Raw genomic sequence first — 14,290 nt, forward strand, 5'->3', positions numbered from 1 at the left:
AACCAGTAGCTCTTGACACACCTCAAGCATCACGAAATATAAATAATTTAGAAGAAACCTCTAATTCTGAACTTAGTGAACCAGAATCAGAAGATGTAAAACAATTTGAATTAAATCCAATAAATCATCATAGGGAAATAGTAAATAGAGCTCCAGATTTAGGTATAATTGATAAACCTAATACCATAAATCAATTTAAATATAATGCTTCAACTATTTATGAATGGAACATAGATGGTTTAAGTGAATATAACATATTAAGTATTTTGCAACAAATGACAATGGCTGCAAATGCTTATAAAACACAGTCAATCATTTCTGATAAAACTATAGCAGAAATCTTAATTGCTGGCTTTACCGGCCAACTTAAAGGATGGTGGGATTATCATCTCACTGAAAAATAACATGAAGACATTCTAAATTCAATTAAAATTGATGAAGATGAGCAACCTATATATGATGAAAATGGTGATGTAATACAAGATGCAGTGTCATCTTTAATTCTTACTATTTCATTACATTTTATAGGAGATCCATCTCACATAAAAGATAAAAATGCGGAATTATTAAGTAATCTTAAATGTAGAACATTAGGTGATTTTCAAGAATATAAAACCATCTTTCTCACCCGATTAATGTTAAGGGAAGATTCAAGTCAAGATTTTTGGAAAGAAAAATTCTTGGCGGGATTACCTTATTTTTTGGGAGAAAAAGTTAGGAATTTTATTAAACAGCAACATGGTAATCCTATACCTTATAGGAAATTAACATATGGTCAATTAATTAGTATAATTTATAAAGAAGGTCTACAAATCTGTCATGATTTGAAACTTCAAAGAAATTTAAAATATGATATGCGTAAAACTGAAAGAGAATTAGGATCTTATTGTAAACAATTTGATTATGGCATAACATCTCCTCCAAGATGTGATGGCCAGTGTTCTAGATCACATAAACCTAATAAAAATTCTAAACGACATTATAAAGATAAATCTTATCAAAATGACAAATTTCATTCTAATAAAAGAAAATATCATAAAACTTCTTATAACAATTTGACATGTTATACATGTGGTAAGAAGGGACATACGTCTAATTTTTGTAAATTCAATCAAAAATTAAATGCATTAAATTTGGAAAAAGAAGTTTTGAATAAAATCTATAAACTGTATATTGATTCAGATAATTCAGAATCTGAATTTAGAAAAAGTAAAAATCAAATTGATGAATTAGATTCAACAACCAGTTCATCCGAATAAAATATTTTTGTATCTTTGTATTTCTAGTAAAATTCCGTAGTATATACTTGTTTGATAAACAGTACTTATTTTTAAAAGTACGATCTAAACCGTAACTGTTTTTGAAAACAGTATTATATATAGGCTGGAAACCCAAAAGTGCGGGCTACTGGTCCAAAGGACTATTTAATTAGTCGTCTTCTTGGTATAACAACGCCACGTATCATACTTAAAATCATTTTCATAATTTAAATTCATATTTTTGACTTTCCTATATATATCTCTGTCTATAACTACTTTCCTATATTTTGCTCTGCCTATTTTAAATCTTCCTTGCAGCCTTACAAGGACAATGGAAAGAAAGAACGCTATTGGGAGAAACCACTCACCCATTCAAGCTCTTTCAGAGCAAATTGAGGTTATTATTACATCCCTTACCACTAAAATATCCCTCTCTAGCGATATGAAACACTGGATTGATACTTATCCTCAATCCACTAAAATCCTTCTAAAGATTTTATATGATATAGTATCTTCTTCAGCGGAAGATACGCAGGTATGACTTCTAAACTTAAAAGCGATCATACCCGATCATGGTATGGCTATTCCGTCTCAAACGGTAGACGGTAAAGAATTATCAAATCCGTTAATGGCTGTGGATTTGCCAAAAATCCAATATATTGATTATTTAATTGTTTGCTCAGGCTATATGTAAAGACATTGTTTGTTTAAATTGTTTAATATCACTATTTAGGTAACATACTCGAGAAATCAGGCTGGCTTTCTTTTTGCCCTGGGTATATTATAGGTATATTAGCAAGCCCATATAATAGGCCCAAATGGTCTCAATAATATTTTGTATAAAGAAAAAGATAAAATTATATTATCATCATCACCTTCACCTTCACATGGCGATAGTGCAATTCATGATGATATTCCATTATTAAAGTCAAAAGATAAAAGATAAATCAAAGAAAAGGAATGTGAAGATAAAAAGAAAAGTAAAAAGAAGGACAACTCATAGTCCTCATCTTCTTGTAAAAGGCAGAAGGAACCTTATTCCTTTAACTCATTATTTTTGTAAAAACGACAACGCATCATCAAACTGATGGCGGACCAAAGACTATTCATACACAGTAAAGGTCAACCACTATTCAGCACAGTAAAGGCCAAGCTACTATTCCAACAGTAGAAGACAGGTTACTATTATCAACAGTAAAAGTCAAAGACACAGTGGCAGACAACCCACTGTTCATCCACAGTAAAAGCAAGATTCCGTGACAAACATGTCACTGTTCATCAACAGTAAAAAGGCAAACAGTAAAGATTCGGTGGCAGACCAAACATTGTTCACCTACAGTAAAAAGCAAATAGTATAGATTCTTTAAAATTTCTATATAAGAGAGCCTCTCCTCTTTGTGAAGGTATTGTCCAATTATAGGCAATCCTAAGCCCAAAAGCTTAGTTAGTAAACCCCTCTCCTCTCTTTCCAACGTCCACTGTAAGGATTCAAGGTTAGAGATTCTTTACACTTTGTAAGTCTAATCTTTTAAATTTTGTATATGTCTTTCAATTTTGTAAATCAAATTTAATCTTTGTAATTAAATAAAGTTTTATATTATTTATAAATTGCTACTTCCTAAAGCCCTGTTAAAGGCTTCCTTCTCTTCTCCCTCCACAATCTGACTTAATTCTGAGGACAAATATCGGGTCCGTTCCATGGGGGGCTCTCACTTTGTGACCTTGTGACGAAGCAGAGGCTCTTACCCCCAGGTTACCCTATTCGACGTATGCGGCTCTGTGGCCAAGGACCCTCGTTTGGGTGGGGACGTCACTTAGCATTGCCTTTCTTGTCTTTATCTTTTTGCTTTTGACTTGCTTTGCTTCGGATTTTTATGATATCGCTATCATCACTTTCATCACTAGATGAACTAGATGATGAGGATGATGGTAAAACGATTTTACCCTTGCTTTTATGGTGTGTAGTGTTTGAAGATTTACTGGAGGATGCACTGTGGGCTTTACTGGTGGATGGTTTTATAGGCTGATTTGAACTGGTTGAGAGTTGTTCAGACATCTCTTGACAGATCAATCTATATTCTTCTGCTGTTTTAGCTGCAGCTAACCGAGCCTGACATTGGGCTTTTTGGATACCAAACTGGGGATTATCCTGAATAGCTAATGTATGGGCATAGGTTAAAGCTGGTTTAGATGGGCTGGATAATTTATTGCGGATCCATTGACTAATTTTATGTTCAGTGGTGGAATTCTTGAATGATCCCCACCATTTTATTTTATGTCTTTTTACTATCATGGGAATTTGACTTCCTGGAACATACTGATAATCAAAATACCATTGATATACCCATGGAGTGAAGAAGGTCATACAATAATACATCAAGGAAGGAATATGGACTTCTTCGGGTTTGGGTTTATAATGGGTTTTAAAGAACTGATACAAATAAAGGATATCATGAGGAATGATTTCCTCTGAAATTCCCTTAAATTGCCACCATCGTTTAAACCAATTTGGGATTTTTAAATCAGTGCGTATATTTTGATCAAAATATATTAACCATGAATGAGTAGTGGTGGGATTTTGAAGACAAAATATCGTATCCCATGCTTTTTTATAATCAAAATAATTATAACTCATATTATATTTATGTAATCCTTTAAATTTTACTGGTGTTACTAAAGAAGGTACGGGCCAATCCTTAGGATGGATGACGCGTTTTATTTTTATAGAAGAATAAGAAATAATGCCATTTTTATCAAAAGTATGTTTGATGTTTACTGATTCAGTATCTAATAATATATTATGATTTATCTTTAAATATTTGTATCTGTATTTATTTAAATCCTAGTAATAATCTTAGTGCTATACATATATATGATTTTATTTAAAATCAAATCTTCATATTTATGACTTGTAAAGATTTGTTACATAAAGACTTGACTAGGATAAAGACTTGTTTGTTGTTTTGTTATAAAACTTAAAGACGTGTAAGAAGTCTTTGTTTTGAATAAAGACTTAAAGACTTTTAGATTTAAAGATTCTTTATTATGAGACTTGATTATAAGACTTGACTATAAGACTTGACTTTAAGTTTTAAATAAGAACTTGTTATTATTAAATCGATAATCGATCCTTATACCTGGCTCTGATACCAACAAAAGCTTTTAGGACCGTTTAACAGATTTGAATCTTGTAAAAGGAATAAATTTAAACGAAGTAAATGCTATGATAAAATTATTTAATATCTAAACTTTTAAAGATCAAACATTATACAAATGAATTTATCAAACAAATAAATTTATAACAAGTACTGTTCAAATTAAACTTAAGAAATAGTTACTGTTTATTGTTTTTAATATGAACAAACAGTTACTGTTTAAATCAAACAATCATACAAACATTTATATAAGCAATATTTCTGATGTGGAAGATCAGACTAAGCCGCATCCACAGAGCATACTTATATCAAATAACAATCAGTTTATAAGCAACAATCAAATCGCAAGAACAATTTTATATGGTTTAGGGTTCCTGCAACCTTGACCTGGGATCATCCTTTAACCATAAGGATACAAATGGGTTGAAAACCATTACAGTATTTTACTAGTTAAATTGAATTGGATTTTTGGCAAATCCACAGCCATTAACGGATTTGATAATTCTTTACCGTCTACCGTTTGAGACGGAATAGCCATACCATGATCGGGTATGATCGCTTTTAAGTTTAGAAGTCATACCTGCGTATCTTCCGCTGAAGAAGATACTATATCATATAAAATCTTTAGAAGGATTTTAGTGGATTGAGGATAAGTATCAATCCAGTGTTTCATATCGCTAGAGAGGGATATTTTAGTGGTAAGGGATGTAATAATAACCTCAATTTGCTCTGAAAGAGCTTGAATGGGTGAGTGGTTTCTCCCAATAGCGTTCTTTCTTTCCATTGTCCTTGTAAGGCTGCAAGGAAGATTTAAAATAGGCAGAGCAAAATATAGGAAAGTAGTTATAGACAGAGATATATATAGGAAAGTCAAAAATATGAATTTAAATTATGAAAATGATTTTAAGTATGATACGTGGCGTTGTTATACCAAGAAGACGACTAATTAAATAGTCATTTGGACCAGTAGCCCGCACTTTTGGGTTTCCAGCCTATATATAATACTGTTTTCAAAAACAGTTACGGTTTAGATCGTACTTTTAAAAATAAGTACTGTTTATCAAACAAGTATATACTACGGAATTTTACTAGAAATACAAAGATACAAAAATATTTTATTCGGATGAACTGGTTGTTGAATCTAATTCATCAATTTGATTTTTACTTTTTCTAAATTCAGATTCTGAATTATCTGAATCAATATACAGTTTATAGATTTTATTCAAAACTTCTTTTTCCAAATTTAATGCATTTAATTTTTGATTGAATTTACAAAAATTAGACGTATGTCCCTTCTTACCACATGTATAACATGTCAAATTGTTATAAGAAGTTTTATGATATTTTCTTTTATTAGAATGAAATTTGTCATTTTGATAAGATTTATCTTTATAATGTCGTTTAGAATTTTTATTAGGTTTATGTGATCTAGAACACTGGCCATCACATCTTGGAGGAGATGTTATGCCATAATCAAATTGTTTACAATAAGATCCTAATTCTCTTTCAGTTTTACGCATATCATATTTTAAATTTCTTTGAAGTTTCAAATCATGACAGATTTGTAGACCTTCTTTATAAATTATACTAATTAATTGACCATATGTTAATTTCCTATAAGGTATAGGATTACCATGTTGCTGTTTAATAAAATTCCTAACTTTTTCTCCCAAAAAATAAGGTAATCCCGCCAAGAATTTTTCTTTCCAAAAATCTTGACTTGAATCTTCCCTTAACATTAATCGGGTGAGAAAGATGGTTTTATATTCTTGAAAATCACCTAATGTTCTACATTTAAGATTACTTAATAATTCCGCATTTTTATCTTTTATGTGAGATGGATCTCCTATAAAATGTAATGAAATAGTAAGAATTAAAGATGACACTGCATCTTGTATTACATCACCATTTTCATCATATATAGGTTGCTCATCTTCATCAATTTTAATTGAATTTAGAATGTCTTCATGTTGTTTTTCAGTGAGATGATAATCCCACCATCCTTTAAGTTGGCCGGTAAAGCCAGCAATTAAGATTTCTGCTATAGTTTTATCAGAAATGATTGACTGTGTTTTATAAGCATTTGCAGCCATTGTCATTTGTTGCAAAATACTTAATATGTTATATTCACTTAAACCATCTATGTTCCATTCATAAATAGTTGAAGCATTATATTTAAATTGATTTATGGTATTAGGTTTATCAATTATACCTAAATCTGGAGCTCTATTTACTATTTCCCTATGATGATTTATTGGATTTAATTCAAATTGTTTTACATCTTCTGATTCTGGTTCACTAAGTTCAGAATTAGAGGTTTCTTCTAAATTATTTATATTTCGTGATGCTTGAGGTGTGTCAAGAGCTACTGGTTGAGTAGTTGCTGAATGCACTTCAAGTTTACTTAATTGATCTTTTAATATGTGGACAAATTCTTGTTTATGAGACTGTGAAATGTGATATGGTTTAAAAACATGAGATTGAATTTTTTCTTTACCTTTTACACTTTCATTTACAATGGGTTTTTCATTTATTATTGGTTCTTCTTTTATTAAATTCGTCATACCTAATTTATTTTGTTTGAGTAAAAGTTTACAAAATTTAGTTGTGTGCCCTATTTTACCACAATGATAACAAGTTAAGGGTTTTAATTTTTTAGATGAATTGTTCTTCAATTTTTTATTGCATTTACAAACTTTAGCAGTATGTCCTTGTTTACCACAAGTATAGCAAGTTAAATTTTTATACGATTTTTTAATTGATTTTTTCTTATATTTTCTATGCGATGTAGAGGTTTGTGTGTGATTATTTTTACAAATTATTTGTGATTCTAGACATGTTACTGGATTTACACCTTTATCAGATTGATTTTCTTTAATTAAGTTATACCAATCAAAGAATTTTATTTCATTTTGCCTATTTAGTTTATAGTCTAAATATTCAGATTTTAATTCTTCAAAAGTATAAGTTTTTAGAATCTGCTTCATTTTAATTAAGTTTTTAATTTTAGATACTTCTTCAAGTAATTCGTTTTCAATTTCTTCTTTACTAAGTAAATTTAATGTTCGGGGTATTTTATGTCTAGTTTCTATTTCATAATAAAACTTAGAATTTTTATAGAATTGTTCTTCGACTGTAGAAACATTTACTGTAGAGATCTTAAAACCATTTTTATCAGAAACAATTACTGTAGAAATCATTTTTTCATCAATAGCTTTAGAAATATCCTTAGAAATTAATTCATTTCCATTAATAATCCTTTGAATTTTTGAAGATTCAAAAACATCCCATTTAAGACTATTAGCAGATCTACACAATAAAGGATCCATGTTCTAATACCAACAAGTTAGGGATCATCGCCTGGTTATACCCTTTGTGATTAAAAATATATATATATTTTTAATGGAGTGGGATTAAATTCGAGAACTTTTCCCACATGCCTAACCTGCAATGTCGACTGAGTTTATATTAATTATCTTTTAATTACAGAATATATTTTTGTTTATCACCGGACATACCCAAATGCACAATTAAGGTTACTGATCAAAATCATGGAATGAAATTCTGTGAAAAAAAAAAAATAATAGAAAGATGCTCATAAAAGACTGGGCCCAGGTAGAGGTGGAACAGAGTTTTGGACACAAGTTCAATGGGCCCTTCACATTCAATTTTTCAGCCTACTTTCTGCAATTGCATCTTCTTAAATTATTGTCATCGTATGAAATTAGAACATCAACACATTTCCAACAGAGTACAGTGTACAGACCCGTTAATTTAAATATATTTATAAAAATATATTACTCTGGTACATTGCAACTAATGGTTGGTTGTTATTCAAAAGAATTGTTAATTTAAAAAATATCAATACTCTCATTTCCTTTATTTATTGTTACTGAATTTATTGCATGTATATATTTTTATAACCATGAATTTGCATGTAAGAAGTAGAAGAGCTTGTATCTAATAAGTTTAAGAACAGAGAAACTTTTTCCTCCATGAATGACGTAAAAAATTTACCTTATTACAGGAAAACCATTTTCCTTATAATTTTTGAAAAATTATGGGTGTGTTCAGCTGTAGAAAATGGAGTAATTTTCTAGAACAATTTTTCAAAAAAACTGAAAAAACAGAGTTTTGTGATCAAATCAGTCAATTTTTTATTTGGAAAACTAGAAAATAATTTTTCAGTTTTTTAAAATTTAACTAAAATTTGGAAAACAGTTTTAAGTTGTTTTCTAAATTTTTCCTTTATAACAAAAAAAATATGTTTTTCAATTGTTTTCTATTTAAAAAATGACATTTTCATAATTAAAGTTATAATATCTGTAAATAATTTTTTCTATAAAATATTTTCATTTGAAAAAATAAAAATATTTTAATAAAATAAAATTTTATTATGCTTTAATAAATAATTATTTTATTATAACAAATAGATTATATCCTTTATTTTTAAAAAAATTACAAAATGATAGAAAATAATAATATTATTATAAATAATCAATAATAAAAATTCAAAGACTTTTACGTAAACAATTTCTAAATTTATTTTATATTATAAAAGCTATGAATAATATTTGTGGAGTTAAATTAAAATATAATTTTTTATTGTTATTAAGTGAACGTATTTTTTATTTTGTATTTTTTAATTTTTATTTTTTAAAAAAATTATTTTCTTAGAAAATAGAAAACAGAAACAGAAAACTGTTTTGAGTAAACAAGCGCAACTATTAGACTATGACGATGCTCATGGGTCGGGTACGAAGCCGGTTATAGAACAAGTGAATTTGGGCCCAACACGGGCTGGCAGTCCAGACTCCAGATATACAAAGCAGTAAAGATATGGTTAAAGCTATTTCAGAAAGGACAAATTGCGTTTTCTTCTTCTTCTTCTTCCTTTTTTTTTTTTTTTTCCTTTTCTTTTCTTTCATGTTTAGTAACATATAGTACGGTTCATTGTTCTTGTTTGAATGGTTTGATTTCTCTCCCAATTACTATCTACTGATATGAATTTCTTGATCACATCCTAATTAAACAAAGAATGATATTATCATTAAGATAAATCATCATTATCTAATAGTACCAGATAAAATAATGCAGATTTCACAATTATTCAATACTGCTCCTCATATTAACCAAAAGATGGAAACCACATAGCTCGCGGTTCACAATTGTGAACTCACAAAAAGATCAACTGAAGTAAATAAAAGAACTTACAGCAAACCTTTCTTCTTCTTCTTTTTTTTTTTTTTTTTTTTTTTTTTTTTTTATAATTTTTACATATTTATTCACACAATATGTACATATGCTGAACATGGCTGCAGAACTTGTTGAAAAAACCTGTCTCCAGCTTCTAGCTTGCAGGAAAAATAAAAATCTGCATCAAATGTAAAGAAATTATTAGATGACTAAAAGGAGGACTAGTAAACTAGCTGACAGATTTTCACAGGAAAGATTAGAATGTACTTACTTACAAAATGTTGCTCGTCCGATTTCTCCAAATTAAGAATTTTAATTAATTGCCTTGAAAGATTCTAGACTTGTGCATCTTCTTGGAGGAGAGGAACCTTAGCTTCAGAAGAGTTGACTTTTTCAACGTTCTCTTTGTATTTTTCATCAACTTCTTTAATGTTTCCCCAGGTTACAGTATAATATCCTATTCCACATATTACTGTTCCTATGATACTGCAAATGTCAAGTTTAAAAGCTTAGCATTTTAAAGTCTGTTTAGCAGTAAGCACTGTTTGAACTGTTGTGGGTAGAAGTTCTATATTGAAAATATTGATTACATATCATTAATGAATTTTTAAAACAACTGATCTGCTTTGCAAACTAAATGGTAAACAGATTACGATCAACTACAGTTTTTACCTGCCATAGTGAAGGCTATTTGCGAAGAAGCTAACACCGAAATAGGTTGCCCAGAAAACCCTAAAGGGCTGAAACAAGGGCACATAAAATGGGCCCTTCATGCGTGTAAACAAGATATGAACATTGCTACGAACTATACTGTTGAAGATTGCCTATTTCACCAGAAATATTATATTTAGTTATGCAGATTCATATAGTTAAGCAGATTAAGTAGATGCCATATGCATGTACTTACTGTCAAAACAATGAGAAGTAGATCCATATTAAGCTTTAGCTTCCAAGCTTTCAGGTCTCTCTCCATAACAAAAGAGAAGATTGCACATTGAACAGTCCCAGCTAAGCTATAAAAAGCGGCTATTTTCATCACTTGGGGATAATGTTTGACAGTTCCCATCTGACCAAATGAGATGAAAATATCAAATTACATATATTTTTTTTAATTCGTACCCTCAACTGCAAATTAAAGAAAATTCAATGATAGCTAGTTAAATAATTGTACCTGGATAATGTTCCATATTGAAATACATAAAGAAGAAGCTGCAAGCAATAAGCCACCAAGAACCCAATGGTCTGGTGTTGAGTAAAAAACAAAAAGTTTCTGTTTCTGCATAAGTTTAAAAGAAGAAGATGAAGCTTCTTGTACGAATGGACCCTTGTAAAAATCTACCACTGCTGCTCCTATGATTGATATCAGCGTGCCGATCACTTTATAATGGAAGCTTGAGCTTCTCCAGTTTAGCTTGATCCTTCTGAAATATTAAATATTAATTTGGTCCACAGTTCAGCTCAAGCATAATTAAGGATAAACAGTTTTCTAACTTTAAATAATTAACGGATATTATTAAAAATATAAAATTTTAGATTACTTGTCTTTAATTTCATATTATATTTTATATCATATATATAATATAATTTTATATTCATATGATATACTATTAATTAGTTATAAATGAAAATTTAGAAGTAATTAGTTATAGAAATATTAATTTGAGCCAAATTTATCAACTTAAAAAAAAAAAAAAAATTTGTAAACGTTGGGATAGGATAGAAACTTTCCTATAAAAATAACGTTAAAAAAGGCCTTAAAGCTAAAAGAAATATACTTGCTTTACCTATACTATCCATAGCATAGCAGTTTAGTGAATCCGCGGTTGAAGTTTCGCTCTAAGAGGAACCTTAACCAGTCTGTGAATCACTGGTTTTAGACCCGATCCAATTTCAAAATTCATTTTGGTTATGGTTTCGGCACTATACATATTTTTCATTAGAAAAAAAAAATTAGAAAGACTTTAAGAAAATACTAACAAATTTTATTCACGAAAATTTTAAAATAGTGATAAAAAGAAAAAATATATGAATGTTAAAAATACGTATAAATAAAAAAGTTATGAATGTTAAAATAATTAAGTATCAATAAGCAATTAAAAAAAATTGTAATTTTATGGTAAACATATATCAAAAAGTTATTAATCAGTCTCTTTCAATTTTTATTTAGAGTCTCAATTTGCTATTTGAAAGAGACTCAATTTTGAAATTTAGAAAGATAATTAGAGTCTTATAAAAAATAAAAACAAAAAGAGATGTATTTAAGAGCATTATTATATAAAAAAAACTTAAAAATTTTAATTCAAATAGCAATAAATCACTATTAATTGGATTTATTTAATGAATCACAATTCGTGTGGATCATATGTTCAGTCAGCAGTTCAGGTCATATTTCAGCCAATTAGCATACACCTACCATTACGAAAATAAGATTTTTTTTTTTCTTTTTGGGGAAAAGTTTCTTCCACAAAACAAAAAAAAATCTCTCCGTCAGAGTTGTCGTTTACTTCTACATAACTGTTTACGACCCACCGTTTGTACAGTGATTGTTTTGTTAAATTAAACTCATTATCTTTTAAGTAGGACAGGAAATTAACAAATAAGAAAAAGAAGGAAAGAATTGAAATTTGGAAAAGATCAAAAGGTAAAAAAGAGACAAGCATTCATCTGATACATATAACATAACTAAAGAAATTTTGAAAAATCGAGCACAGAACACATCTATGACTGAAAGAGAAATGAACTAAACATTAAAAAAAAAAAAAAAAAACGATAGACAAGGGAAAACCTGAGAAAGATGGCGAGGATAAAGGAAAAAGCAGGTATCAAGAGGCCCATTGCACATACAACTATTGGGGAACTGTAGCTTAGACCAACAAATAAAAGATTCTGGGATATGCAAGTCCTACACAAAAAGAGAAAGATTAAAACAACCATCCATGGCCATGGGCCTACAAGATTTTTATATCTTTAGCAGCACATAATATATCCCAAATAATTCCCTTCTAGATACTGCATAATATGCTCAAGAATCCAGTATTATCATAATCAGAAACTTTATTACAGAATCTTGAGAAGATAAAAAAAAAAAAAAAAAAGATGCTATGTGTTACGCATTAGGAGTTTGCTTGACAGAAATATACGAACCCTATCAAGCCCAAGAAGAAGAATCTCAACAAAAGAGGCAATGTGAAGAGTGATTTTTCTGTCCTGCACCCATTAATAAAACCAAAATAAGAAAAGTTGGATACTGATATTTATGTGTACAAACAAAATAACAAAGCAAAAGGGAAGTATTTATAAACCTTTCCCTGTGATATAAAAAGGAATAAGGAAGTAAAATCAAAGTGGCAAGCCCATTTGTGTACACAACAAATACAAAAGGACTCAATCCACCAGTCATGGCTGTCTTAGCCAATATGGTCAGTGCTATTGTGCAACCTTCCAATATCACCATTACTGCAAATGGCATTATTTCTATATCCTTATAATTAACTGTAACGCCCATCTTTTTTCTCGATCAAGAAACAAGAAAGATCTTGAAAATGGCAAGAGAATACTACTGCAAGATTCTCTTTCTTGCTGGGTATTTATAGTGTGACAGTGACGAGAAACAGCTAAGACGCTGATATAATCAGAAAGAAAGAGAAGATATAAAAGAAAGGTAAGGGTAACCCTTCACAAGTTGATGAGGCTACTCCAAAGAGAAAAAGCTACTCGTCTTTGCCTTAATCTGTTTTGTAAGGGGGAGAAATGTGACGTGGCATGTCTGTTCTTTTAGAAATTGATTTTTGGATCAAACCTTGTGTATTGTTTTTCTTCATTTCATCACTTGCTTTGATTTTACTACTTTAAAACTAATTTAATGTACTAATGTCCAAAATTATGTGAGGCGGACATTGAGAATGGTCCCACCACCAAATGAGTAATATTATTACTCTATTGCTCCACCAAGCTAGATAATCAATAATAATGGCCCCACCTCAAAAACAAACATTTTTTTATTATTTTTATTTTATGATTTCGAGATTCTTGTATTCTGGTTCCACACTCCTAGTCTTGGTCTGTAAATAATTCAAGAATCAGCTTTGGTTAGAATAAGGTGGTCAATAGTTGTTGGATGTGGCAAAATTACAGTACCCAGATTAGTGGATAACAACTAATTTTTTAGGAAGGGTCAAGGGTGTCGCCGTCAATTAATTTCACCAATAATTAAATATTCAGCTCTAAATCAGCAGCTTCAACTCTTTGTCTGTCTATGTATACATAAATAAACTTGACTCTTCAACTATTTTTTATTGTTTGAGATTTGAGAAGAGAATGTCTTTTGGTATGAGATAATGTTATATACACAAAATATATTACAAATCTGCATTTAGTGCTGCTACTTAAAGAGATTACAAGTACTAATTATAGGATTATTAAGCTATTAGCCATAGCAATTTCTTCTACGTCCATCTCAAATTGTCACTCATAATAGTAAAGACTAATAATGGTTTAAAACTTCTTCAGTTGTTTCCTGTTGGAGATAACAGGAGACAGTTTAAACTGTAAATCATATGTTTCTGTAAGAATTTAATAAGGGTTTGCATCAGGTCCAGGTCATGATAATGACCCCTTCAAATTAACATTCCATATTTTGACATAGAAAGTCAAAGCAAAGAAAATATGATGTGCAGAGAA

The 14,290-nt window shown here is 29.7% G+C and overlaps 1 protein-coding gene across 2 annotated transcripts; it reads right to left on the reverse strand.

Moving 5' to 3' along the window:
• Positions 1–9,520: 9,520 nt before the first annotated feature.
• Positions 9,521–13,300, reverse strand: UMAMIT36 (nodulin MtN21 /EamA-like transporter family protein). Of its 2 annotated transcripts, none has more exons than XM_012236666.4 (8): positions 12,913–13,300; positions 12,755–12,817; positions 12,396–12,512; positions 10,782–11,031; positions 10,518–10,676; positions 10,283–10,434; positions 9,886–10,096; positions 9,521–9,788 (listed from the first exon to the last, which is right to left on the reverse strand). In XM_012236666.4, exons 1-7 carry the CDS (start codon positions 13,113–13,115, stop codon positions 9,946–9,948), a joined length of 1,095 nt encoding a protein of 364 aa, XP_012092056.1. In that variant the 5' UTR covers positions 13,116–13,300; the 3' UTR covers positions 9,521–9,788; positions 9,886–9,945. The 2 variants fall into 2 exon arrangements, with proteins under 2 accessions (XP_012092056.1, XP_020541308.1); XM_020685649.3 differs by having other exon boundaries at positions 9,882–10,096; positions 12,913–13,299.
• Positions 13,301–14,290: the final 990 nt, after the last annotated feature.

Source organism: Jatropha curcas, chromosome 5, assembly GCF_041381405.1.
Source record: "Jatropha curcas cultivar XTBG-Jc1 chromosome 5, XTBG_Jcur_1.0, whole genome shotgun sequence".
In the NCBI taxonomy this organism is placed as follows: Eukaryota; Viridiplantae; Streptophyta; class Magnoliopsida; order Malpighiales; family Euphorbiaceae; genus Jatropha; species Jatropha curcas.

What these genes read in the sequence shown, in the direction of transcription:
- UMAMIT36 (XM_012236666.4), bottom strand. Translation starts at nt 13,115, where the DNA reads ATGGGCGTTACAGTTAATTATAAGGATATAGAAATAATGCCATTTGCA. An exon ending in ATCCTCGCCATCTTTCTCAG is followed by an intron (nt 11,032 to 12,395) that starts GTTTTCCCTTGT and finishes TTAATATTTCAG; the next exon opens with AAGGATCAAGCTAAACTGGA. An exon ending in TACTTCTCATTGTTTTGACA is followed by an intron (nt 10,435 to 10,517) that starts GTAAGTACATGC and finishes CTGGTGAAATAG; the next exon opens with GCAATCTTCAACAGTATAGT.